Genomic DNA, 25,042 nt, shown 5'->3' with positions numbered 1-25,042 from the left:
TGTGTGATATGTGTGTGTATTGTGTCTGTGTGATATGTATGTGTGGTGTGGTGTGTGTTGTGTGTTTTGTGTGTTGTTTGTGTTGTGTGGTGTGTGTGGTGTGGTGTGTTTTGTGTGTTGTGTGTTGTGTGTTGTGTGGTGTGTGGTGTATGGTGTGTGGTGTGTGGTGTGTGGTGTGTGTTGTGTGTTTTGTGTGTGGTGTTGTGTTTTGTGTGTGTGTTTGTGTGTGTGTCTGTGTGTGTGTGTGTGTGTGTGTATGTGTGTGTGTGTGTGTATGTGTGTGTGTGTGTGTGTGTGTGTGTGTGTGATGTGTGTGTGGTGTGTGTGTGTGATGTGTGTGTGTGTGTGTGTGGTGTGTGGTGTGTGTGTGTGTGTTTTTGGGTGTGTGTTGTGGTGTGTGTGTGTGTGGTGTGTGTGTGTGTGATGTGTGTGTGTGTGTTGTGTGTGTGTGGTGTGGTGTGTGTGTGTGTGTGTTTGCCTTCACTATGTATGCATATGTGGAGACCAGAGACCAATGAGGAAGTTATAAGCATACACCATCATACCCAGCTTTTCTGTAGATGCTGGGGATCCAAGCACAGTTTCCCTCATTTGCTCAGCAAGTCCTTTGCCCACTAAGCTCTCCACCCAGCTCCACACCTAGGCTCTTTACAGGACCAGCAGCGTGGCCCGCGTGTCCTTTATTCCCAATCTTTGTGTACTACAACTCCACTGACATATCGGGGTTGGTTTCTTGGAGGGCTGCGTTCATTCTCTTGGTAAATTAAATCTAGGATCTTACCTATCTGTCTGTGCACTGATGGCTCGTAAAATTTTCTTTTCTCCCACCTCAGTTCAAGGCAGACAAACAAGGATTGATATTAAGCTTAACAAGTAAAGCACAGGGCCTAAAGAATCTGGAAACTAGGTGAAAGTGTCGTCCTCTCTTAGCTAGGTTAGGTTCAGGGCAGCCAGGATGGAGTCAGAGAGCTGGCTGACAACACCCGAGGCCACTGTCAGCTCTGTGACTCTCCCTCCAGAAAAAGGGGCCAGCTCTGTGCGATCATATTCTTGCCCAGGAGTTTGGTTTCTTCTGTCCGAGCGCCTGGCACAGTGGGACCAACGTGAGCAGTCACTTGGCAGGGCAGAGAAAAAGCCTAGCAGTCCCCAGGCTCAGGTGACAGGGCCAGGCCCAGGAGACGGGGATGTTGACTGGGGCTTTAACAGCTCTGTTGATGCCAATCTCGGGCAAAAACCTGATATTTCCACTTGGAATAACAAGAAACAGTCAAGAAGATTGGAGAGAGGTCAGTGGACAAGGAGAGCCCTCTGCAGGTCTTGCCGGGTGATGCCAGAACAGAGGAGGGTAGCCCCTGCTGGACAGGGTGTTCAGAAGTCCCCGGAGATGATGATGATGGTGGCAGTGGTGGTGACAGTGATGGTGACAGTGATAATGGCAGTGGTAGTGGCAAGGAGAAGGAGAGAGGGAGAAAGAGAAAAACACAATATCGGACTTTAAATAAACAACCCTCAAGAAGTAGATACTATTTATTGTGGTTTTGATATGAAATGCCCCTCCCCAAAGGCTCAGGTATTAGAGAAAATGTGCCCCAGCATGTAGTGCTATTGAGAGCTGACTTTGTTGATGGGTTAAGCCATGAGGGGATAAGCGGTGAGGAGGTGCTGTACGGAGGTGAAAGCTGTCTGAGGAGGTAGGGCGCCAGCCGTGTGCTCTCAACAGTGGGCCTCAGCCTTCCCAGTGCTGTGACCTGTAATACAGTTCCTCATGCTGTGCTGACCTCCAACCATAGCATTGTTTTTGTTGCTACTTCATAACTGTAATTTTACTACTGGTATGAATCATAATGTAAATATTATTAGAGCTAGAGGTTTGCCCAAGGCATCATGACCCACGGGTTGAGAACCACTGTTCTAGAAAAAAGCCACCTCCTCTTCTCTCTCTTCCTCTCCCCTTGCCTTTCATCTTTTTCCCCTTTCCCTTGCACTCCCCCTTCTTCTCTCTCCCTACTCCCTGCCCCTCCACTCTCCCTGAGGTCTGCCTTTCCTTGCTTTTACCACGATGCTCAATCTCATATGGCCCAAGAAAAATGGAGACAAACCACCCTGGACTGAATTCCTCCTCTTTTAAGTGTGGCTTGGGTGTTCTGTCACAGTCGCCTCTCTCAGATTTAAAAAAATTAACATTTTCCAAACATAGTGGCTCCTGTCTGTTACCTCAGAACTAGGGAGGCAGAGGCAGGAGGACCCACTGCAGGTCCAAGGCTGTCCTGAACTATGTAGCAAATTCTGGCCAGTCAGGAAGTCATAACAAGATTCTGTCAAGAAAGACAGAAAGAGAGGGAGGGAGGAAAGGAGGGAGGGAGGGAGGGAGGGGGAGGGGGAGAGAGAGCGCTCGCACAAGGGGAGGGAGAGAGAAAAAAATGAATATATGAAGTTATTTGCTCAAAGTCATGCATCTGCTGTTAGCTAGAGTAGGATTTGAACTCTTCTTTGCCTCTGAAGCTTATATTACCCCACACACCTGTCATATCTCATGAGCACATTTCAGAAACTTCTAGCCTTCTAATGTGCCATTGTTTCTTCCTGTTCTTTCTTTTTTTATTATTAGATATTTTATGTATTTACATTTCAACTATTATCCCCTTTTCCGGTTTCCCCTCCAGAACTCCCATATCCCATCCCCCCCCCCGGTCCCCCTGCTTCTGTGAGGGTGCTCCCCCTCCCACCCACCTCCTCCCACCTCCCTGCTCTGGCATTCCCTTACCTTAGGGAAAGGAGCCAACACAGGACCAAAGGCCTCTCCTCCTATTGATGCCAGACAATGCCATCCTCTGCTACAAATGCAGCTGGAGCCATAGATCCCTCCATGTGTACTCTTTGGTGGTGGTTTAGTCCCTGGGAGCTCTGGAGGGTCTGGTCGTTAATATTGTTGTTCTTCCTATGGGGTTGCAGACCCCTTCAGCTCCTTCAGTCCTTTCTCTAACTCCTCCATTGGGGTCCCTGTGCTCAGTCCAATGGTTGGCTGTGAGCATACACCTCTGTATTAGTCAGGCTCTGGCAGAACCTCTCATGAGACAGCTCTAACAGGCTCCTGTCAGCATGCACTTCCTGGCATCTGCAACAGTGTCTGGGTTTGGTGTCTGTATATGGAATGGACCCCCCCAGGTTGGGCAGTCTCTGGATGGCCTTTCCTTCAGTCTCTGCTCCATACTTTATCCCGTATTTCCTTTACACAGGAGTCCTTCTGGGTTAAAAATTTGGAAATGAGTGGGTGATCCCATTCCCCAACCAGGGGCCATGTCTAACATCTGGATATGATCTCTACAGGGTCTCCTTCCCCTTTGTTGGAAGGTATTTAGGTAATCTCACCCCTGTTGGGCCCTGGGAGCCTCTTGCTTTCCTGGCATCTGGGATTTGTCGGTGGCTACCCCTAGTTCCCCATCTCCCATTGCTACACACCTCTGTTTAAATTCCTGACCCTCTATATATCATCCCCTTCTCCTCCCGTCTTCCTGTTCCTTTTGGTTAATTGTCCTTGAAATGTTAAGGCTTAGGGGAACGGATACAAAGTATCTTTGCACAACAATATTGGTGATAGTAATAACACCAGCTTGAATTTATATCTCACTCTTTACTTTTAATTATTTCCCTGGGGCTAGAGGCTGAAGGCAGGGTACAGGACTTGCTTAGCATGCATAAGGCCCCGGGTTCCATCCACAGTGCTGAAAATAAATAAGGAAATTAATAAATAAACCCCAGGGGAAATTAACATTAAAATATTTCTATTTCTCCAAAATGTTTCTGTCCTGGCTGGTTTTGTGAGTCAACTCGACATAAGCTAGAGTAACCAGGGAGGAAGGAGCCTCAGTTGAGGAAATGTCTCCAGGAGATCCAGCTGTAAGGCATTTCCTCAATTAGTGATCCATGGGGGAGGGCCCAGCCCATGGAGGGTGGTGTCCTCTCTGGGGTAGGCATCCTGGGTTCTTTAAGAAAGCAGCCTGAGCAAGCCATGAAGAGCAAGACAGTACACAGCACCCCTCCATGGCCTCCCGTCCTGACTTCTCTCAGCAATGAACAGGAATGTGGAAGTGTCAGCTGAATAACTCCTGCCCCCCACGACTTGCTTTTTGGTCATGGTGATTTGTCACAGCAATAGAAACCCTGACTAAGACGGTCTCTTAATTTTTTTTTCCGTTTTTTTTTCCTTGGGCTGGGGACCGAACCCAGGACCTTGCGCTTCCTAGGCAAGCGCTCTACCACGGAGCCAAATCCCCAACCCCAGTCTCTTAATTTTTATCAGTCATTTTGCAGTTGTCTTCATATAACCGTAAGCACCTTGTACAGATATTTTTAAAGATTTACTTATTTTATGTATGGGAATACATTGTCACTGTCTTCTGACACACCAGAAGAGGGCATCAGATCCCATTACGGATGGTCGTGAGCCACCATGTGGTTGCTGGGAATTGAACTCAGGACCTCTGGAAGAGCAGCCAGTGCTCTTAACAGCCGAGCCATCTTCCCAGTTCCCTTGTATGAATATTTTATGTATTGATTTCCTTCCTTCCCCCCTTCCTTTCCTCCTTCATCCTTCCTTCCTTCCTTTACTTTCTTTTTTTTTTTTTTTTTTTTGGTTTTTTTTTCGGAGCTGGGGACCGAACCCAGGGCCTTGAGCTTCCTAGGCAAGCGCTCTACCACTGAGCTAAATCCCCAACCCCCTTCCTTTACTTTCAAAGACAGTTTTCTCATGTGACCGCAGCTGGCTTTGAACTTGATGTGTTCATCAGCCCAGGCTGGTCTTGAACTCCTGTTCTTGAAACTCGAGCTTTTGGTCTCTCTCTATGTGTACACACACTCGCATCCATAACATAGCACTGGCAATGACTTCGCGGTAGCCGGCTATACGGGATGCTACAGATACTGCATTCCTACAGCGATATGAAGCTCTTGAAGCTACCAAATGCTGGCACGGATGCAGAGCAACAGGAATGGGCTGCTAGTGAGACTGCAAAATGGCACCGTTACCCTGGAAGAAAGTTTGGCAGTCACCTGGAAAACTAAACATATTCCTCCCATGTGACATTGCAACTGTACTCCTTGGTATTTACCACACCCCAGAAAGCTGAAGACTCATCCAAATAAGAACCCTGCACACAGATGTTGATAGCAACTTTATTTAGAATTGACAAACGAATTGTGGTACTTTCTGGCCACGGACCGTCGCTCAGTATCAGAATGAGATGAGTTGTGGAGCTATAAATAGACGTGGAGCAACCTTAAAGGCACAAGTGAAAGAAGCCAATCTGAGGAGCTACAGACTGTATAATTCCAACGCCATGACGTCAAAGGCTAAGCGAAGAGTGGGATGACGGAGGGGCGCGGCACACAGAGGAAAGCACTCCACGCTGTCATGGCGGATACACACCCCTGCAGCCTGTTCCAGGCTTACAGCAAGAGAAACTACACCAAGAGCGTGATCTAGAGACCGGTGGTCACGCTGTGCTAAGTCAGGTTTCTAAGTTGTAAAAACAAGCTAGTATTCTCACTGGGGATGCTGAGAGTGGGGGAGGCTGGGATATGCCGGGCAGAAGACATACAGAAACTCTTAGTGCCTCTTCTCAGTTTATGTGTGTTTGTGTGTGTGTGTGTATACATCTTTGTGTGTCCGAGCATGTACACGTGTGTACACACGGAAGCCAGAAGTCAATGTGTTCCTACATCACTCTCCACCTTAGTGTGCCAGACAGGGTCTCTCATGAAACCTGGATTTCACCAGTTCGGTGGAGCTAACCGGCCAGTGAGCTCAGACAACCTCATGCCTGCCTTCTGCTGGGATTACAAGTGCTTGTCACCACATCCTGCATTTTACACGGGTGCTAAGAATCCAAACTCTGGTCCTCATTAGTAGGGCAAGCGCTTCATTTACGGGGCCATCTCCCCAGGTTCCTCTCAATTTTTTTCCCTCTTGCTGTACAATGAAAACTACTCCTTGAAAAAGTCTTTTATATATGCATGCCTATGTTCCCAGCACTGAGGACGTGGAGCCAACCTGGGCTAGGCAGGAAGACCTGGGGTTAAGGGTAGAGAGAAGCATCCCAAGTCCTCTAAATGAAGAGCCCAAAGGCAGTGACGAGACATGTGACTCCCCCATCTCTGTCCAAGTCTGGAGTTCAATAGGCTACTTTTTTTGTTTTCCCCATCCATAAATAGAAGAAAGAATAGCTGTGTCACAGGGTCGTCCCAGGAATTAAATGAGCTTCTACTGGACGCATTAGCAGGAGTGGTGTGCAGCAGCCCTATGCAACTCTGTGTCTTTCCGCCGTCGGCTTCAGAAGCTGCTCCTGGGCAGGGACCTATTCACTTCATAATTGCCTCTACCTAGCACAGTGTGCATGGCATTTGAGCCCCCCTAAGTCTGTTGGGTTGATAGTGAGAGCTAGCCTAGACTTTCCTCTCCGCTGGACATTTCTCAACTTTTTGGCTATTAGCAAAATGCATCTCAAAGCCCTTCTATTTACATTGTCTAATTTGATCTGCAGCCCAGGTGATGCAGGCAGAAGAGGGCTGTTTGCCCAGGCCCACACTCTGAGACAGACAGAATTACTACAGCTTAGAGAAGTGAAGGGACCTCTATGGGTCACCCCTATCGGTGACAGTGATGGAGCCTTTGGCCCCTATCTCCACAGACTGCAGACCTCTTTCTGTCTGGCTGCTGCCTTTTGCATCAGAGGTCTCTTCAAAAATACAGCCTTGTCCTGCTGGGCCTGGTCCACCTGAGAGCACCACCTTCACCCAGTGGTCCCTGCTGGGGATCATGAACTGCAAACTCCCAGATGGCCCCTGAAATCAAATATTTTATTTCCAATGCCTCTATTTTCCCAGAATGAGGAGCATGCTAGGGTCCTCCCCCCACCTCCCATAAAGAGGTGAAAGATGACTCTCGGTGTCCAGGAGGAGGGACTTTGGCTAAAAATAGCTGTGGCGTGTGGATTAGCCAGAGTGGTACCCAGGACTGGGGAAGGGAGGGGGGACGCTGTGGAGCTGTAGCCAGACTGGTTGCCATAGAAACGAGAGAGGAGCAGGGGAACCTGGGAAGTGGGGATGACACAGATACCAAGTCCTAGTCTGAGCTGCCGTTACATTCAGGAGAAACGGCAGTGTCTGCGGCTCCCACTCTCAGAGGGGACCTAGGGTGTTGGGGGAGATGGTGTCAGGGACATGGACTCCAACCCCCAAGGGTCTCTGCTGCCGGCTACTCTCCTCTTCAGGCTCTGTGAGTTGAGTTGTGGGACTTGGGGTTTGGGCCCCTATTTCTGAGCCAAGAGGGGTTTGGGTGGAGCTGGCTCCTGAGGGAGTTTTCACCAGACAGACCTCTTTCCAAACGATAAGCCCCCCTCTCCCCCTACCCCCCTCGTACTGGCCAGCACTGTCTAGAGGTAGGAAGAGCTCGCCAAGAAAATGTGGTGCTGGGATCTTACTGAAAGGGGTCACAGCATGCCTAGGACCTGTGGTCCGAAGTGCTGGAGTTCTTTGGAGGGAAGAGGCAGAAATGATGATGTTGCTCTTCAGGTGGTGGACCCTGCACGTCTTCCCTGCCCTGTGAAGACGAGGCTGTTCCTCAGGACGGCAAGAGCTAGGGTGCAGCAGAAGGCTCTCTGGGCAGTCAGTGTTCTGGGGGTGATCAGACACTGGGAGTCCTTCCCCATTCCTGGGCACAGATGGAGGTCAGATTACCTAAGACCCTAAGAAGGACGTCTAGAAGCCCACCTGAAACTAATGTTAGGCTGGAAGAGACCTGGGGTCTTAAGGCACTGAAAACTTACAGATCACTTGCTGAGGATGCCCTGGGCTGCAGAGAGGGAAAAGCAAGCCTGCTGTTGGGGGAGGGGAAGATCTTAATCTGCCATTGCCAGAGTGTCCCTGGGCCGTGTCTCTTGACTTCCATGAAAAAATTAAGTGTGTGGGGTCCCCTTAGGATACAAACCATCTTTTTGTGGTTCCTCCTCCTACCTTTATTTAACGTACACACACCCTCCAAAGGTCTGGCTGCGGAACACTTGGCTCCAAAATTTAAAAATTGGAATGTCGGATCTGTGGTTACACATCCACGCAGTTTCTCCCTAGGATCTGGTCCAAACATCCAAACCATCTGAGATCTCTGTGTCATATCTCTGCCCCCACAGGGCCTCCTGCCCTCCCCACCCTCAGCTCTCCTGCCCCACCCCTCACCCCGAATGGGTGATGACAAATCCCAGGAAAGAGAAGGGAAGGATGATGAGTCCTAAATCCTCGTTCTACAGACTTCTGTTCATATGGTTTGTCTCTCTTAGGGGGCCGTGAGAGCCTAGGGAAGGACCCTGGACATCCCGTCTCTCCGGGAAGATTTTAACACAGAGTTCTTCTCAGGGGGAAGAATTTGAAGCAAAACCAGGTGGGTTTTGCATGGAATCTGGGCTTTGTGTTGAATGTGCACTTCAGGACATATGGCAGATGTGGGTGGGGTTGCTGTAGGGTAGCGACTGCAAAGCAGGAAACTGGGAGGGGGATCGATGTGGGTGTTTGCTGTTTCGATTGGTCTGATTTCTCATCTCGTAGGAAGCATGGGGCTCTAAGAGATACTAGACTATCGTAACTCTGGATGGCCTGGTGCTTCCTTCATCCTGGCTGTGGGCAATCGACCTCCCGTGGCCTCCAGTCTCCCATCGCCAACCCTTTTCAGCATGTCTCCTTTGGGAAAGAGCCCCGGGGGGAAATGGGCTGGTGTCAGAGCACCACTGACCATGGCGGAGTGGTTAGAATTGCCAGTGGGAATCTCCTAATGCTGGGAACATTCAACCTTTGCCCGCTGGAGGTTTTCTGTGCAAAGCCTGCATTTCTTTCTCCTTGGTAAGTGTGGGGTGGAGAAAAGGTGTAGCAGGAAGTGGAAAGAGTGAGGCAGGGAGAAAACTGAGGGAAACGGTCTTGGTGTGACTTCAAAACTGTCTTCAGGTGGGTCTTCTGGTAGGAAGCTGAAGAGTTCTGGGGGAAGGGATAATAGCCGGGGAAAGGTTGTGCAAGTCCTCATTGACAGGGAGAGCTTTGTATAGAGAAGGAACTGCCAAGAAGTCCACCTCTTCAGAACCCCAAGTGTCTGATCGGGACGCCTGTGAGGTGCTCCATACACCGGCTTGAGGTAGTGACGCTGAGATCTGTGACATCGAGATCTCTAAAGCCCCCTTCTTACTGAACTATGACACCCAGTTTGTGCTCTTTTCCCTGTGTAATCCTTACAACTTTTTCTTAACCTTTGTTTTTATTTTATGTGAGTGGATATCTACCCTCATGTATGATGTCTGTGCATCACCCCGGGAGGCCAGAAGAGGGCGAGAGACTGGAGGTACAGCCGGTTGTGAGCCGCCTTGTGGGTGCTGGGAATCGAAATCAGATCCGCTGGAAGAGCAACCAGTGAGCCTTTTGAGCCATCTCTCCAGCCGCACCCCCTCCCTCCCAACTTTCTGAGCTTTGTGGGATGTTAGGGTAGTCGTTCCCAATCCACCACTGGGAGGAAACTGAGGCTAAGAGACAGGAAGGGAGAGACGCTCACAGCATTGGCCGGATCCATCAACTCGGCACACCTTTATTAAGACCCCGCAGGATCCCCGCTGCGGCCGCCATGGCGCAGGAGAACGCTGCTTTCTCTCCCGGGTCGGAGGAGCCACCGCGGCGCCGCGGTCGCCAGCGCTACGTGGAGAAGGACGGGCGCTGCAACGTACAGCAGGGCAACGTCCGCGAGACCTACCGCTACCTGACCGACCTGTTCACCACGCTGGTGGACCTGCAGTGGCGCCTCAGCCTGCTCTTCTTCGTGCTCGCCTACGCGCTCACCTGGCTCTTCTTCGGCGCCATCTGGTGGCTCATCGCCTACGGCCGCGGCGACCTGGAGCACCTGGAGGACACCGCGTGGACCCCGTGCGTCAACAACCTCAACGGCTTCGTGGCCGCCTTCCTCTTCTCCATCGAGACAGAAACCACCATCGGCTATGGGCACCGTGTCATCACCGACCAGTGCCCCGAGGGCATCGTGCTGCTGCTGTTGCAAGCCATCCTGGGCTCCATGGTGAACGCTTTCATGGTGGGCTGCATGTTCGTCAAGATCTCGCAGCCCAACAAGCGCGCCGCCACGCTCGTCTTCTCCTCGCACGCCGTGGTGTCTCTGCGCGACGGGCGCCTCTGTCTCATGTTTCGCGTGGGGGACCTGCGATCCTCGCACATCGTCGAGGCCTCCATCCGCGCCAAGCTCATCCGCTCGCGCCAGACGCTCGAGGGCGAGTTCATCCCTCTGCACCAGACCGACCTCAGCGTGGGCTTCGACACGGGGGACGACCGCCTCTTCCTCGTCTCACCTCTCGTCATCAGCCATGAGATCGACGCCGCCAGCCCCTTCTGGGAGGCATCGCGCCGCGCCCTCGAGAGGGACGACTTCGAGATCGTAGTCATTCTCGAGGGCATGGTGGAAGCCACGGGTGCGGGCAGGCTGGAGGATGGGGGCAGGGATACAGGGCAAGGGCAAGAAAAGCAGCCAGGGGGAGTGCGGGGAGATGGACAGAGAGTGGAGCGTAGGGTGACAGGCGGGGGAGGGATGCTGGGGCAGGCCTGATGATGAAAGGGATGGACAGGGTGACTTTGCAGAGTCAAGAACAGCTTGGAAGGGTTCTATGAAAAGCCGCTAGCTTGAGGCCCTGGCCTGACAGGTATGTCACTTTGAACTGCACTTTATATCTCTAAATTCATTTAAGCCCAGCAAAGCTCCCCTGGAGGTTACTTATGACTATGCTTACTTTTCAGAGAATGAGTAGCCCCAAAGAAAGGTCCCATAAATAGCCCGCTGTCACAAGCCAGTAAATAGCACAGCCTGGATTGAACTCAGGGCATTTATCTTCAGTGCTTCTTGGCACGGTGTCGGGATGAAGGTTAAGTGCCGGGTTCTTGAAGCCCAGCGATCCATAGTTCTGGAATTTAAGTTTGCCAAGGAGGCAAACTTAGGGGTAGGAAGGTGATAACTGGTCTCACGTCTGTCCCCGTTACCCCATCCGTCTGTCTTAACTTCCACTGGTGTTGCCATTTCTAGCCCCCTTCCAGAAGGAACGGTGACGTCAATACCTTCACTCAGGCCTACACTGTCAAGAGCTTGGGAGCAGGTAGGAAAAGACTAGTTAGTATAGGAGCCAAAAACAGGTCCTCTAAGTAAGGTCCAAGCCATCAGGGAGCGTGAGGAAAATGCAGGTGAACCAAGGGGCCACTAGGAGGAGCTGCGGCGCTGCTACGGACAGACTTGCTCCCTGCTGCTAGCCTTTGAAACCCGGCTCCTGCCTCTAGGCAAAACCGCTTCTGCTTCTTGGCCACCTCAGTTCTTCCCACTCCCCACTCCTCCTTCACTCTGACTATGCTGGTCCTAACCCGTCCCCTTCCTGTACTGCTCCTTCTGTCTCTGCAGCATCCCTTCCTCTGACACTATCTCGGGCAGGTTTCTTTTTTTTTTTTTTTTTTCTTTTTTTCGGAGCTGGGGCCCGAACCCAGGGCCTTGCGCTTCCTAGGTAAGCGCTCTACCACTGAGCTAAATCCCCAGCCCCTCGGGCAGGTTTCTAATAGGGACTTTTTCATCTACCTCCACTTCCCACCCATTCCTACTGCCCCAAGCCCAATCCCTGCTTCTCATGCCTTCTCCCTGCAGAGGCCCTGGTGGCTTCTCCTTCCCGCCTTCACATCTTAATCCAGCTTTGCCAAAGAATACCAATGTCCCCAAGAAGTCTCAGGGCCAGACTTTCAATGTCAGAGCCCATCTCTGGTTAGTGAACGTTTACTCCTCTGTTTCTGAGATGGATTCTGGTTTGGGGAGATTCTGAGGTAGGAACAAAATGATCTGCCCCGAGAGGAGGGTGCAAAAACCGAACAGAGAAGACAGGACACAGGCTCGGGGCAAGAACTGGGAAGGGCAGTTTAAAGGACAAGGGGGCGGGAGCTTGTTTGATGTTTCTAGAGATAAAGCTGGGAAGGACGGTAGTATTTTGGGATTCAAACTGCTTTTGAAAAGCAAGAATAATGAGCCAAAACCCAACATGATGACATTTAAGGGGAATAAATATAAAATTCTACATTTAGGCTTAAAAAAAAAAATCACTTATGTAAGCTCAGCATGGAAAGGCTCCGGTGGAGAAGGAACTGGGGGTTTTAGTTGGCCACAGGCTTGCTGTAGCAACGTGATGCAGCTTCCAGAGGCGTTTATGTAATGTCATCACGGGCCACTTCACTAAAGCATCTTGGTAAGAAGCAAGAGATAGTAAGCCTTCTCTTATGCACAGATGAGGCCGCAGTTGGAGAAATGTATGGCACTTCAGACCCTGACCTGGGCCTCCGTGATTTACAATGAGGACAGAAAGCTTTGGGGGAGTCAGAGGAAGTAAGAGACGGTCATGAGGGTTCAGTCTGAGGAAGAGAAGATGTAAGGGAACCCCGGGCTGTATTTACAGACACTCAGGGGCACAGGTCCTGGGAGACAGATTTCAGTTTGCGTAAGAGATAACCCAGGGCCAGAGAGATGGTTCTGTTTGCCACCACATCTGATAACCTGAGTTGAATTACCAGGTCTCACACTGTGGAGTCAACCGCCTCCCGGAGTTGTCCTCTGACCTCCACACACATACGAATGCATGCTTATAGACTCACATAAATGTAATACACCTTTTTAAGGATCCAGACTATTGCACCATCACACCGAGGACTGGGCTTTCGGTGCAGTGGCGAGCTTTCAATCCTGGACCGTAATCAGCTCAGCTAGTTGCCCATTGCTTGGGGGCGGGTGGAGGCGTCTCTGTGGGAAACGGCGAGGTTAATTTTAAGGTTAAGCTTCTCGAAGGAGAGTAGGGGGAGCAGGTTGGCAAATGGAGAAGAGGGCTGACCAAGAGAGGTGGGACTCTCGGGGAGAGAAGAGGGTTGTGGGATGACAGACAGGAGCAGGAATCCTTTGGCAGAGATCCCCCTGACTAATGCCCCTTCTCCTCCCCCCAGGAATGACGTGCCAAGCTCGAAGCTCGTACCTGGTAGACGAAGTATTGTGGGGCCACCGATTCACATCGGTGCTCACCCTGGAGGACGGTTTCTATGAGGTGGACTACGCTAGCTTCCATGAAACCTTTGAGGTGCCCACACCCTCATGCAGTGCTCGGGAACTGGCAGAAGCTGCAGCCCGCCTTGACGCCCATCTCTACTGGTCCATCCCCAGCAGGCTGGATGAGAAGGTGGAGGAAGAAGGGGCTGGGGAGGGGGCAGGCGCAGGAGATGGAGCTGACAAGGAGCAAAATGGCTGCCTGCCACCCCCGGAGAGTGAGTCCAAGGTGTGACTGGTTTTCTACAACCCCCTGTGGCAGACCAGGGGGCCAGACGCAGGTCCATGGAGGCTGCAGAATGGAGATGTAAGAAGAGGAGGCAGGCAGTGTCCCACGGAATGGCTAACGTTGGGAGAGGCCCACTGAGTCCAGGATCCAGTGGGGAAGGCCCAAGGTCCTGGTTTGAAGAAAATAGAGGGTGGGGGTGGTGAGAGATCGTATCAGTCTGTCTGTGTTTGACTTTTACATCTGTTCATGGGTGGATGGATAGACAGAAGGATGGGCTTATGGGGGTTGAATGGGAAGGTGGGCAGAAAGAGACAGTCAATGGATAGCTTGGGTGGATTGACAGTTGGTGAACAGCCGGTGCAGCACTCCTTTGTGCAAAATCTACAGGCACCCTTTTCTTCCAGGCATGGGTAGCCTTGAACCAGAGTCCATGGCTTAGGGAGCAAACTGTCAGGTAGACTGCAGTCCCCACTTACCACCCCCCAACTGGCCTCCCTATGTGTGGCATGCCTGCCTAACTAGACAAAGTGGCCACAGAGAAGAAAGCACTGGGTGGAGGTGGGCACAGATGTGGGTGCCCTCCCCACCTTCACTGTCCCATAGCGATGGGTCAGAAAGGTGCCGATGGCCTTAATCCTCAGGTTACAGGCAAACAAGCGGTGGAGGTAAACCCGGAGCAGGGGCCCTGGAGAGGGACCTGGGGAGACCCAAGGACAACAATTTTTCGAGAGAGAGGAATGAAACCTTGCAGGTACTGCCGGAGAAGCAAGAAGGCAGAGAGAGATTCCGAAGCAAAAGAAAGGCCATGGGAGAGACTTAATAAGGGGTTTTATGAGGGAACCCAAATCCCTGGGGAAAGTAGTTTATCCTTGGGGCACAGTGGCAGGGGCTCATTCAGAACAGTGACTAAGTGTCAGGTGTGATATTCAAAGACCTGTTCCTAACGCCGGAGCACAGCACAGGTGGAGGTCAGAGATACCCACAGCAACTGAAGGAAGTGGGGCTCACAATGGGAGCCCACACAAGCGGTTATAGCCACAAGTGAGAGGGCATTAGCAACCCGGAAGCTAAGGACTGAGTAAGGCAGGGGGGAATGATGGGAGCCAGCAGTTACGAAGCTTTACTCACGGGGATGGGCTTGTTACTCACGGGGGTGGGCTTGTTAAAACACAGATTACCGGTCCTGCTCCCAGCATTCTGACTCAATAGGTCCGGGACGGAAACCAAAAATCTGCACGTCTAGCCAGTTCCCAGACCTAGCAGGTTCCCAGATCATGGTGACACTGTCTGTCTGGGTGCTACCCTTGGATGAGGCATCTAAGCGGAGGAGAAGCTGGAAGGCGCTGAAAAGAAGCCCAGGACCCTTAAGGAACAGAGAAACAAGAAGGGGAATGTTGGGGAGCAAGGACCCAGGCCCAGGCTTGAAGAGCTTAACTTTGGGTCCAAGAAAGGAAACATCACTGATAACTGGCCAATAGCATTTGAGAAGGCAACAGAGACAGAGAAGGACTCCTGAGGAGGCAGTAGGGAGCTGCAGCTGAATGGGCTTCACCACAAAGGACTGGCTCTCTTATAAGACTCACAAGGCAAGACTGACTGGGTGAGAAAATGGAGCCCATATTTACAGTTGTCTGCTGTCTGCCACCTGTCCTCCCAGGACAGGGCACCCTGGAGACACTCACATCCCCTCTCCACTGCATCTTGTCTCAGTCACTGGTCTTGTCTCAGTCATCCTGGGATGGTGAGGTGAGAGCAACGGCAAGGCATGGCAAGGGACCTGAGGCTGGCCCCCTGGAGCCAAGTGTAGCCCAAGTGAACATGTCCTCTGATGGGACTGGTTCGAACCTTGGACCCCTGGCTACACCCATCCCTGCCCTTGAATAAAAGTCTGCTGCTCTGTCCCAGGCTAAGAAGCCGGCATCCAACAGGGCGCTGCGCCTCCCTCCCAGTCCCCATCTCAGCGTGGGTCCACTCAGAGAGGACTCAAAGCTGTCTGTTGCCCCTCCCCTTCCGTCCAGCAATGGACCCAGGTTTCAGGGCCAGCTGGGTCACTCTCAGCGATGAGGTCCGTCCCACGTACACATATTGAACCTGAGCACAGGAGCGAGCAGGGTTTGAATTCGGGGGAAAAACATGGAGTCGAGACAAGAGGGGTGGGGTGTTTGGTACCCACATACAAAACACTGGAATGGAGACATTGAAGCTGCTCCTGGAAGTCACCGAGATGCCACCACTCAGGGCCCTACTGTCCAGGGCACAGACAGGAGACCTGTTTCCTAACACCAATGCTGAGGGTCACTGGTTACCTCTAGGACTCTCAGCAAGACATATTCTCTGGGCCTCCGTCCCTTATCTGTAAACAAAAAAAAAAGAAAGAAAGAAAGAAAGAAAATGATACATTTATGTGGCAAACCCAGTAACGCTCAATAAACGTTCAACCACTGAATGAAGAGGGCAGACCGGATGCCGCTGGAAATGCAGGACAGCCGAGACTTAGGGCCGGAGAACCCATTAGGCGGGGAGCTGCAGCCAGTAGACAAGTCCTGGCATCAGATGTAGGCAGATGCAGCAGCTCTGTGTACACAGAGGACACAGGCCCTCCCCACGCTGCCATGTTCTGAGGCTCCTATTCGGCTGCTGTCAGAGAATAATTAAGGTCAGGAGGAAAAAGACTGAGGCCCCAGGGCCTGGTGGGAGGAGTCTGGTCCAAGACTAGTTCAACCAGGAGAAGGAGACCAGAGAAGGGTGCGCCCCAGTCTGGGGAGCTCAGGAAGACTTGTCCCTGGAAGCTCTGTAAAACAGGCAAAGCTCACCCCCTCTTCCTATGTTCCCCTCACCAAATAGAAGCCCCATTAGGAGTCGGCTCCGCACAGACATTTGGGGCAACAGATGGGACCCAGGCATCCCCCTCCTACAGTTGGTGGGTAACAAGGCCCACGGAGGACAGATGGTGTTTATGGTGGGAAGAGAGGCCTGGGTTGTCCACCTTACCACCACCCCACCCCACCCCCATCCCCCCAGGCTGCCTCTTACAGCTTCATGGCGCAAGAAGACACAACAGGCCCTGAGTTTTATAAAACCAGTTTATTCACATTTTAGAAAAACTAGTTTGAGGGCAGGAACTGGCCTTCCTACAACATGAGTGTGCGACTAAGAACCAGGAAACTTGACGGAAGGTGGGAAGAGGGGAGCCATGTCTCCCGCTCCGAGGTGGCGACGGACTGGTCAAATAAATTAAAGGAGGGCTGGACGGAGGGAGAGGGTATCCAGGCAACCAGAGGAGGGGTGGCACTGGCTGGAAGACAGTTGACACCTGCAAGAACTGGAGAGAGCATGTGGAGTAGCCTGAGGAAGGGGGCTCCTTTTGACCCCCTCACCCCGCTACGTGATCCTGCAGGACTGTGCTGGCTGCTTCTCTGCCAGATGGAGCCCAGGAACAGCTCGGCACAGGAAGCCTGAGGAAGACGGCTTGGGGGTTCCTTTCCCTCACCTGGGGTGCTACAGATCACCGCTTCCTCAGCCTCTTCATAAAACAGCAGGTGATGGTAGCGAGGATGCTGGCTCCCGTAACTAGGGCGACTCCTGTACCCACCAACAAGGGCACAAGCAGGGTATCCAGAGCTGGCGGGAAAGAAGGCAGGCTCTGCTCAGAGTGTGTCATGGTCCTCCACCTGCTGTCACACCGGTCCCTCCCCGAGGGAGGGCTGAGCGTCATCCCTGCCAACCCACAACCTCCCATCTCAGCACTCAGCCAGCTCGGGGACGGGGACGCAAAGGGATGTGGGAAAAGGACAGCAAGGGAAGGCAGGAAAGGGGACAAGCAGGTGGGTAGAGGGTGGTTGTCACTCACCATGCGTGTAGGGGTAGACCGTGACGGGCCCGGAGCGCGCACTGCCTGCCTGGTACCAGCTATAGTCAGCGTGCTGCACCCAGGCGCTGGGCGCACAGTGGTATATGCCTTCGTCCTCGGGCCCCAAGCTGTGCAGTCTCAGCCGATGACTTCTGGGTCCCACCAGCTCCACACTGACAGGACTCCCTCCAGGCCGGACTCCCAGCTCTGCCACACCGTCCTGACCCACTCCACCCACAAGCTGAGCAGGACCAGAGCTCAATTCGCCCTCCTCTGGTCTCTCCACCCACCAGCTGGCTGCTAGTCGCAGCCCCGGGGGGCCGCCCCGCACAGAGATGTTACACAGCAGGGAGGCGGTCTCTCCCCGGTACACAGTGCCCCCTGCTAGCCACGCCACGGCCTCTAGCACCACGCCTGTAGAGCAAAGAACACGGGGGTTACAGGGTGAAGGCTCAGGGGCTAAGGGGTTAGGAAATAAATTCTATACGCTCTGAACCTTGTCAAGGGCTCAACGTCCTCTCACCTTCTTCTCTCACATGCACCGGGAGAGGCCGGGAACGAGCACTGGCCGCTTCACGAAGCCGGGTCCCAGAGCCTCGAACGTAGGCTTTGGCGAGGCAGCGGTAGGTGCCCGCGTCAGCAGGCCTGGCAGCCTCCAGCCGTAGTCGGTAGGTTCTGGATGCTACTTTCTCCATGGCAATGTGCCGGTCTTCATAGCCAGGGCCCAGGCTGCCTATACCTTCTGTGTCCAGCTGGGCCACCAGGCGACCAGGCCCAGGAGCCCCTGCAGGGGCCATCTCCCAGCCCACAGAGTATGCGGCATGACGGCCTGCTGGGGGCAGTGCCCCTGACACATTGCACAGCAGTTCCAAGGGTTCCCCTGGGCCAATCCGCCGTTCACCAGGTCCCACTGTCACTGCTAGCTGGCTGGCTGAAACACAGCAGGAGATGGGAGGCATCACAGGGACGCCCAGGCCCTCACATGTAATTCCTCTTTGCAGAAATTTAGAGGCCTCTTATATGTCCCTCACCCCAGGACCTGAATCTCACCCTTCCACTGTAGCCCTTGTGCCTCCACATCCAATTTTTGAGCAGAGAAAACACAAATAGAGAATAAAGAATGTCTGCTCGTTCTCTGGAAGAGGAACTCTGCGGTCAGTTGATGGCCATGTTACACCCTCTGATGCCGGCTGAGATATCCACTCAGTTAGATATGTGATACTCACACAGCGTCTGCACATCCACATGAGCCAGGACTGCCCTCTTCTCTGCGACCTGAACCCAGGAGCCATCAGGATCTTGAATCCACTCAGCGGCAGTGCAGTGGTAGGTGCCGGAGTCTCCAGCCTGGGCACCCCCAACCACCATGCGGTACCGATCAGTCCCTTCCTTGCTCAGCCGAAGCTCCCCGGCAACCAGCCTCTCAGCATAGGGAGCTCCGGCCTCCACAGCCATGTCAGAGCGCAGTCCCACTACTTCCTGTAGGGTGGCTCGCCCCACTGGCGCCTCAGGAATGGCTCTCCCAAAAGACACGGACAGGTGTGTGTGTTTCTTCGTTTTGGTCTGAGCCAGGCAGCCCAGCGTCAGCTCCTGCCCCTCATGTACTGTGAGGCGTGAGGGAGAGGTTGCCACCTGGCGTCCTCGGGGCCCTGGAGGGGCAGCAGATACCTGCAGCTCATCTGGAAGAACTGGAGAGAAAGGCTTTAGTGAGAGCGGGCTGGGAGGCAGCATCCCTCCTGTTTCCTGTGTATCTCCTACGTCGCTACATACTCTGTAGGCTCACAGAGGGCAAGCACTGTATGCGGTATCTTTCTTCTATAACTCAGAGATGCCAAGCTTGGTCTGAGCACATTAGGGTGTTCAATAAATGCTTGCTGAATGTCACAGAACAAGCCTACTGATACCCACTCTGATGTCTGAGACTGACCCATTTTAAACACTCAGAAAAGTAATTCTGTCTTCCCTCTCTAAAGATAAAAGAGGCCAGACCTGATGGTGGCCGGCCTATAATCCCAGCTACCCAAGAAGCTAAGGCTTAGAAGGATCAAGTTCAAGGCCCGTCTGGGCTACAGAACAAGTTCAGCGCAGGTCTGGTCAACTTAGAAAGTTTCTGCTTTGGGGGCTGGAGAGATGGCTCAGCGGTTAAGAGCACTGACTGCTCTTCCAGAGGCTCTGAGGTCAATTCCTAGGACTCACATGGTGGCTCACAACCACCTGTAATGGGGTCTGATGCCCTCTTCTGGTGTGTCTGAAGACAGTGACAGTGTACTCACATATATAAAACAAAAAAAAATTTTTTTTTCTAAAAAGAGAAAGTTTCTGCTTCATCCCATCCCCCACCAAAAGAAAGAAACTGATGGGAAGATGGGCTTGATGGCACTGGAGCTGACACAAGACTGCCTGGGCTACACAGAGAATTGTGGGAGTACTGCCACGAGTTCCGGGCCAACCTAGGCTAGTGAGTTGTAAGCCAGCCTGGGCTACAAGAGTGAGCCCTCAAAAAGCAACACAGAGAATGTAGCTTAGAAGAGTGTTTCCCTGGTATGCTTCACGCTGTGGCAGGTTCAATCTCCGGTACTGAGAAGATGGGGGAGGGGAGAGAAGAGGAGAAGGAAGAGGAAGCAAGAGGAGGAGGAAGAAAGACTAGATCTGAGCGTTCTGGCTTATGCCGATAACCCCAGTACTTGAGAGGCTCTCTACCACCCAGCTCAGAGCCCAGTACCTCTCAGCTCCACCTTGGCACTGTAGTTGCCCAGGTACTGAGTATCCGTAGAGGGGGTGTAGCACTCATAAAAGCCGGAGTCCTGGGCCTGCAGGCGAGCAATCTTGAGCACCACGGAGTCCCCCTTCAGGCGCTGCACCTGCAGGTCACCAGATGCCACTCGAGGCCCAAAGACCGCATAGGAGAACTGGCTGTCCTTGGTGCTGATGATGCCTAGAGACGTAGCTGGGGCCTCAGGTCTGTACATGAACCACTCGAAGTCTTGCTGGGAAGGGCCCTCATAGTCACTCACATTGCAGGAGATAGAGACAGCGGTGCCAGCCACACGGTAAAGAGGCCCCTTGGGGACGTGCACCTGCCGGGCGAGCACCTGGCTCCTGGGGGGAGGGGGGAAAGGCAGAGAGAATTGGAATCTTTTCAGAAAGAACGGGTCCCCACTCACTGGCCAGTATCATCAGCACCATTCTTGACTGCTGACCTAGGGAAGGTCAGAACGTAGCTGGGCCTAAGACACAGATGGGAACATGGGAGAGCTGCTGGGGCACAAGACACCAGCATCTCAGCATAGGACATAGGTTCAGATCCACCGGAACAGAGGAAAACTCTCTCTCTAGCTAACTAGAGGCAGAGCACCTGTGTGAACAAGAGAGTCCGTTTGGAGTCTGGGGTATAGACGGCCCAGTAAGTAAAATGTTTTTGGGCAACCATCAGGACCTGAGTTCAATTCCCTGCAACTATGTAAAAGTTCAGCATGGTGACTGGGGAGTGACCTGACAGCCTGGGTTTGATCCCCAGAATATACAAGGGAAGGAAAGAACTGAGTCCTGAAAGTTGTCCTCTGATCTACACACACGCACGCACGCAGTAACAAATGATAATAAAAAATGCAGTGGATGGCGCAATGGCCCCTGATTGACCTGACATTTACCCAGACACCCATACACACACACTTGCACCATGCATACCTGTGGACCCTCATACGCACGCCATTAGAAATAAGAAATAAAAGACTGACTCCTGACTCGCCAGTTCTTGGCTGGATCTTTATCGCTGGAGCCCCATGCATGTCTAGGGGCTCGGATAGAACTTCTAGCTAAGGGATTCTGAGGCTTTTGCTGAATGGGGTGCTGACAAAATCCTACAGAAAGGCTGCCTGGCTTAGCTCTGTCACCTGCGCTAGACAATGGAGCCAGTGGCTCAGGCTGGCTGGGGTACTGCACTGGACCGGGCACCATGCTGGACAGGGCACGGGCCTGGCCAGTCATCACCACACAATACCCTCCCCACTACAGCTGTGCCATGAGCTCACTGCTTCTCCCAGCCCACAGGGCTACACAGGCAGCCGTGGCTTCTAGGGCAAGAACCAGGCTCTGCCCAGGCCTGGGGCAGAAGATCCCTTCCCCCGCACCCCAGAGTCTGTCAACCTTCTGGCTAACCCAGATGATGCACTACACACAGCCCTCAAACAAAAGCTTTCATTTACATACGATTTGCCTATGGTGTACAGCGCTTACGTAAGCCTCCTTTCTATAAGGAGACCCTAAACACCTGCTGCCCCTTCCCCTCTCTCTCTCCCTCCCTCCCTCCCTCCACCCATTCTACCCCCACCCCTGTCCCAACAGACAGCTGGATCCAAAACCTTAGAGAGTTCAGCTCCTTTCTCCTCTCCACCATTCCATAGCTGTGTCTAGGTAAGACCACACAACCCTAGAATGCAAGGAGGGCTGTCAATCATTTCACAGAGGAGGGAAATAAACTCTCCCAGAGAGCACCTCTAGGGAGCACTGTGACTAGGTTCTAAGCCCAGATGTGAGTCTCGAGCTCTCTCCTTGCTCTCCTAACCAACACAGAAGAACTGGCGGGGGGGAGGGGGAGGGAATCATCTCTCTTCTAGATGAGAAAAGTAAAGTGAAATGTGACACTCTGACCAAGTCCCTGACCTCTCTGGAGGGCCTCTACACACCCCTGAAGAGGGACAAAACCAAGAAGGAGGCGAGGAGATGCTTCCAAGGAGAGTCCTGTAATTTCCAGGATTCTGGAGGGGAGGGGAGTCCACAGCTTGCTGGGAACCACCCAGGAGCCTGAGAGCCTGCTCTCCAGTTCTTCCTCTGGCTACGTCACTCAGAGAACACATGACCACCGCTTGAGGCACAGGCTGGAGTCAGAAAGCCAACCTGGGACCAATCCTTTCCCCTCCTGGGTCTCAGTTTCTCTTTCAGAAGTAAGAGCTTTCAGTTCTGGCACTGAGCCCGTGTGTGTGTGTGTGTGTGTGTGTGTGTGTGTGTGTGTGTGTGTGTGTGTGTGTGTGTGTGTGACTCAGGCACCCAATTTCATAATCAGGATGACGATGGTAAAGACAGCCAAGATGACACCGTCCTGGCTGCCCATGGGTAGACTCTGCTGAGAAGGTCCCTTCCCACCTTCCTGGCCCCACACATGCTGATGCTTGGCGATCCCCATGGGAAAGTTGTCTCCACAGCCTCAGGAAGTAGGTGGCTACAAGGTTCTCTCCTGCCAGGTCACCTCCTTTCTAACAGTCAGAGGTCTGCTCTGAAGTCAGATCTGAGTTCAAATCCCTCCACCCCCATCCCCACTGGATGCACTCTCTGGAACGTAATATTTCACGTCCCTCGCCTGTGAAGTGAATGCCAGTGCTGAATGCAGTGGCCTAAGATGCCATTCAGCTCCTCTTCCACCCCCGTGCAGCATTCACTCCTCCCAACCTCCCCTGGGCCCATCCCTGCTCCATTAAGCCCACTGGGGGAAAGCAATCGCTAGGCAACCAAGCCCCACAGATCCTTCATCTCCCTACATCACTCGGCCTCCTGTTTTGTTTCCAAAGGAGAGTTTTCAACCTGGTCCCAGAAGGACCAGCAGCAAGGAACCATTCTGTGTGGCACCATGCAGTTCTGGTATAAACCAGAGAAGGCAGTCGGGGTGCCCCACAGGCTTCTTCTGCCTTGACTATAACACTTTAGATTCCTCCCTATGTGCATCTCTCTCTCTCTCTCTCTCTCTCTCTCTCTCTCTCTCTCTCTCACACACACACACACACACACACACACCACCCACGATACAAGGTTGGCCCAGAACACACACCATCATAAACACCCACCAGGACAGACACTGGGTGTTTAGAGATCCCAGGTTCAGTTTCCATGGAACCTGGTATCTCCTGAGGCGGGGATGTTGGGACCAACTGAGTCTGACAACCAGCCAAATATCTGGGAGAGTAATAGAAGGGAACTGGCCCAGGGTGGAGACCTGTGAGGGAGGAAGCCTCAGATAGTGAGGTGTTATGTTAGGAGGTGGGGGTGTAGGGGAGACTTTCTTCAAAGATCATGGTCAGAATCAGACCCTGGGCCTCTAGCCAACACTGGGCAATTATGAAGACCGCCAGGCACTGCCCACGCAGAGCAAACACCCAAAGCCAGGCCTGGAGCCGAGAGTGGGGCAGAAGGTTGTCACGGTATTTGGGCGCACGGACCCCAGGCGCTGGGTGTAACAGATGAGAGAAGAGGCGCCTGCCTCGGAGCGCTATGGTATCTCAGGGGATACCTTAGTAAGTCACCAATATGCTCAGCTAGGAGCCTAAAGCGAGGGCACCATCACCCTCCCCATAACTGATTGGGCAGGCAGGCGCAAAAGGAAGGGAGACGCCGAGCCCAGAGACAGTGGAGACACGTCTGATGAAGCAGTAGGGGTGCAACCAGCTTCGAAATGCTAGGAAGGTGAGCTGGTTGGCTGCACGGTGTCAGGCACCTACCCGGCCGGACAGGGACGCGGCGACCACCCCGCTTACCAAGTATTAGCAGCAGCAGCAGCAGCGAACTCAGCGGCGTGGGGCTAGGGACGCCCATTCTGCGTAGGCGATTCTGGGGAGATTCCTGGGGGCCGTATGAGCTCTGGGGGGCCAGGACCGCGGGGGGCGCATGCCCGGGTGGGGTGGGGGGGGACAGAAAGCGGAGCAGTGAAGCGTGGGTGCGCAAAGCCCAGCCGAGCGGGAGCCGCCAACTCCCCGCCCTCCTTCCTTCTTCCCCTCCTCCCGCCGCTCTTCCCGCCCTCCGCAGCTCGGGAGACCAGTCCGGGCCGCGCCCCGCTGCCCGGCCCCGCCCCCGCCTCGCACCGCCCCGGGCTGTCGCCTAGGCTAGACTTCGACCCTGATGGTGACTCCGCCTCTGGCCGCAGGCTGGGCGAACTGGCACCTGGGCTCCTCTACCCCCACCCACCCTAGCTCAGAGGGCACCCCGCCCTGCACCTGCCAGCCTCTCCGGGAGAATGGGGTGCTTGCAGGGCCTCTGGGGATGGATGATGGGGTGACTGTGGTTACGCACTCAGAATTCAGTTGGATGATGTGGGCAACTGAGTCCTGATAACAAACCTAGCTGATTTATGTGGTTATGGCCTGACCCCGGATTTCCTGGACGTGAAGCGGACCCAAAGGGGCTTAAGGGTCCTGGAAGATCACTGGAAATCTGTTCTAATACCCGGTCAGAATGCAAAGCGAAAGGGAAGTGGGTTAGCCGTCCAGACTTCCTAGCTGGAAGATTCTTGTTCAGCTCAACCCCTTCAACCTCACTTTTCCCCCCACCAATTACGGAACAGAGACTGTAAACACTCAAGTAGTTACGGCGACTATTAACTGAGATCCTGCACAGACGTTTGTTGCACACGGTAACTATGGGGGTGTTTTGTTTTTGCATTAAACTGCTTTCTACCAATTGGATTCTCCAATGAGAAGAGATGAACACACCTCTTTGCTGGGAAGGGAGGAGCTAGCCTGGAGGTAGGAAAAAGGAAGAGAAGTCTCTTCCCAATACTGTGTCTCCAACTGTGAAAAAGGCGGAGATTAGGGTGGGGCCAGAATGGGGAGAAGGGACGGCTCAGCCGGCAAAACCAAGGCTGGGGAAGTGGCCTAGAACAAGCCTAGGTCTTTCACCTCCATACCCTACTTGTCCCCCTCATCCCTGTTCCTCACTTACAACTCCCTATTGAGAAAATCGAGACACAGACAGAAAATGTGATTCAGGCCAGCACTGACTTCCTATTTTTAGGGAAGTATTCGTGGGCCTTCCAGTGGAAGCCACATTCAGCAACCAC

At 53.1% G+C, this 25,042-nt stretch overlaps 2 protein-coding genes across 4 annotated transcripts; one reads left to right on the top strand and one right to left on the bottom strand.

Moving 5' to 3' along the window:
* Positions 1-7,088: 7,088 nt before the first annotated feature.
* Positions 7,089-13,695, top strand: Kcnj9 (potassium inwardly rectifying channel subfamily J member 9). The gene is made up of 4 exons (XM_032914738.1): positions 7,089-7,273; positions 8,331-8,431; positions 9,625-10,502; positions 13,045-13,695. The coding sequence occupies exons 3-4, from the start codon at positions 9,653-9,655 to the stop codon at positions 13,374-13,376; spliced, it is 1,182 nt and encodes a 393-aa protein (XP_032770629.1). The 5' UTR covers positions 7,089-7,273; positions 8,331-8,431; positions 9,625-9,652; the 3' UTR covers positions 13,377-13,695.
* A 2,740-nt stretch (positions 13,696-16,435) lies between these two features.
* Positions 16,436-24,629, bottom strand: Igsf8 (immunoglobulin superfamily member 8). Of its 3 annotated transcripts, none has more exons than XM_032914737.1 (8): positions 24,541-24,629; positions 23,741-23,847; positions 19,943-20,316; positions 18,447-18,908; positions 17,744-18,151; positions 17,221-17,634; positions 16,861-16,991; positions 16,436-16,692 (listed from the first exon to the last, which is right to left on the bottom strand). In XM_032914737.1, exons 2-7 carry the CDS (start codon positions 23,800-23,802, stop codon positions 16,876-16,878), a joined length of 1,836 nt encoding a protein of 611 aa, XP_032770628.1. In that variant the 5' UTR covers positions 23,803-23,847; positions 24,541-24,629; the 3' UTR covers positions 16,436-16,692; positions 16,861-16,875. The 3 variants fall into 3 exon arrangements, with proteins under 3 accessions (XP_032770628.1, XP_032770627.1, XP_032770626.1); XM_032914736.1 differs by having other exon boundaries at positions 19,943-20,319; positions 23,745-23,847; positions 24,541-24,628; XM_032914735.1 differs by lacking the exon at positions 24,541-24,629 and having other exon boundaries at positions 19,943-20,319; positions 23,745-23,956.
* Between the last annotated feature and the right edge of the window lie 413 nt (positions 24,630-25,042).

This window comes from Rattus rattus, chromosome 10 (assembly GCF_011064425.1).
Source record: "Rattus rattus isolate New Zealand chromosome 10, Rrattus_CSIRO_v1, whole genome shotgun sequence".
NCBI lineage: Eukaryota > Metazoa > Chordata > Mammalia > Rodentia > Muridae > Rattus > Rattus rattus.
The sequence above is the reverse complement of the archived record's forward strand: the minus strand, read 5'-3'. Positions and strand labels throughout refer to the sequence as shown.

Coding starts and splice junctions, on each gene's coding strand:
- Kcnj9 (XM_032914738.1), top strand. CDS start 9,653: ATGGCGCAGGAGAACGCTGCTTTCTCTCCCGGGTCGGAGGAGCCACCG. Junction 10,503..13,044: donor GGGCATGGTGGAAGCCACGG/GTGCGGGCAGGC, acceptor TCCTCCCCCCAG/GAATGACGTGCCAAGCTCGA.
- Igsf8 (XM_032914737.1), bottom strand. CDS start 23,802: ATGGGCGTCCCTAGCCCCACGCCGCTGAGTTCGCTGCTGCTGCTGCTG. Junction 20,317..23,740: donor CTGCTGCTAATACTTGGTAA/GCGGGGTGGTCG, acceptor TCCCCCCAGGAG/CCAGGTGCTCGCCCGGCAGG. Junction 18,152..18,446: donor TGTGGATGTGCAGACGCTGT/GTGAGTATCACA, acceptor GCTGTGTTTCAG/CCAGCCAGCTAGCAGTGACA.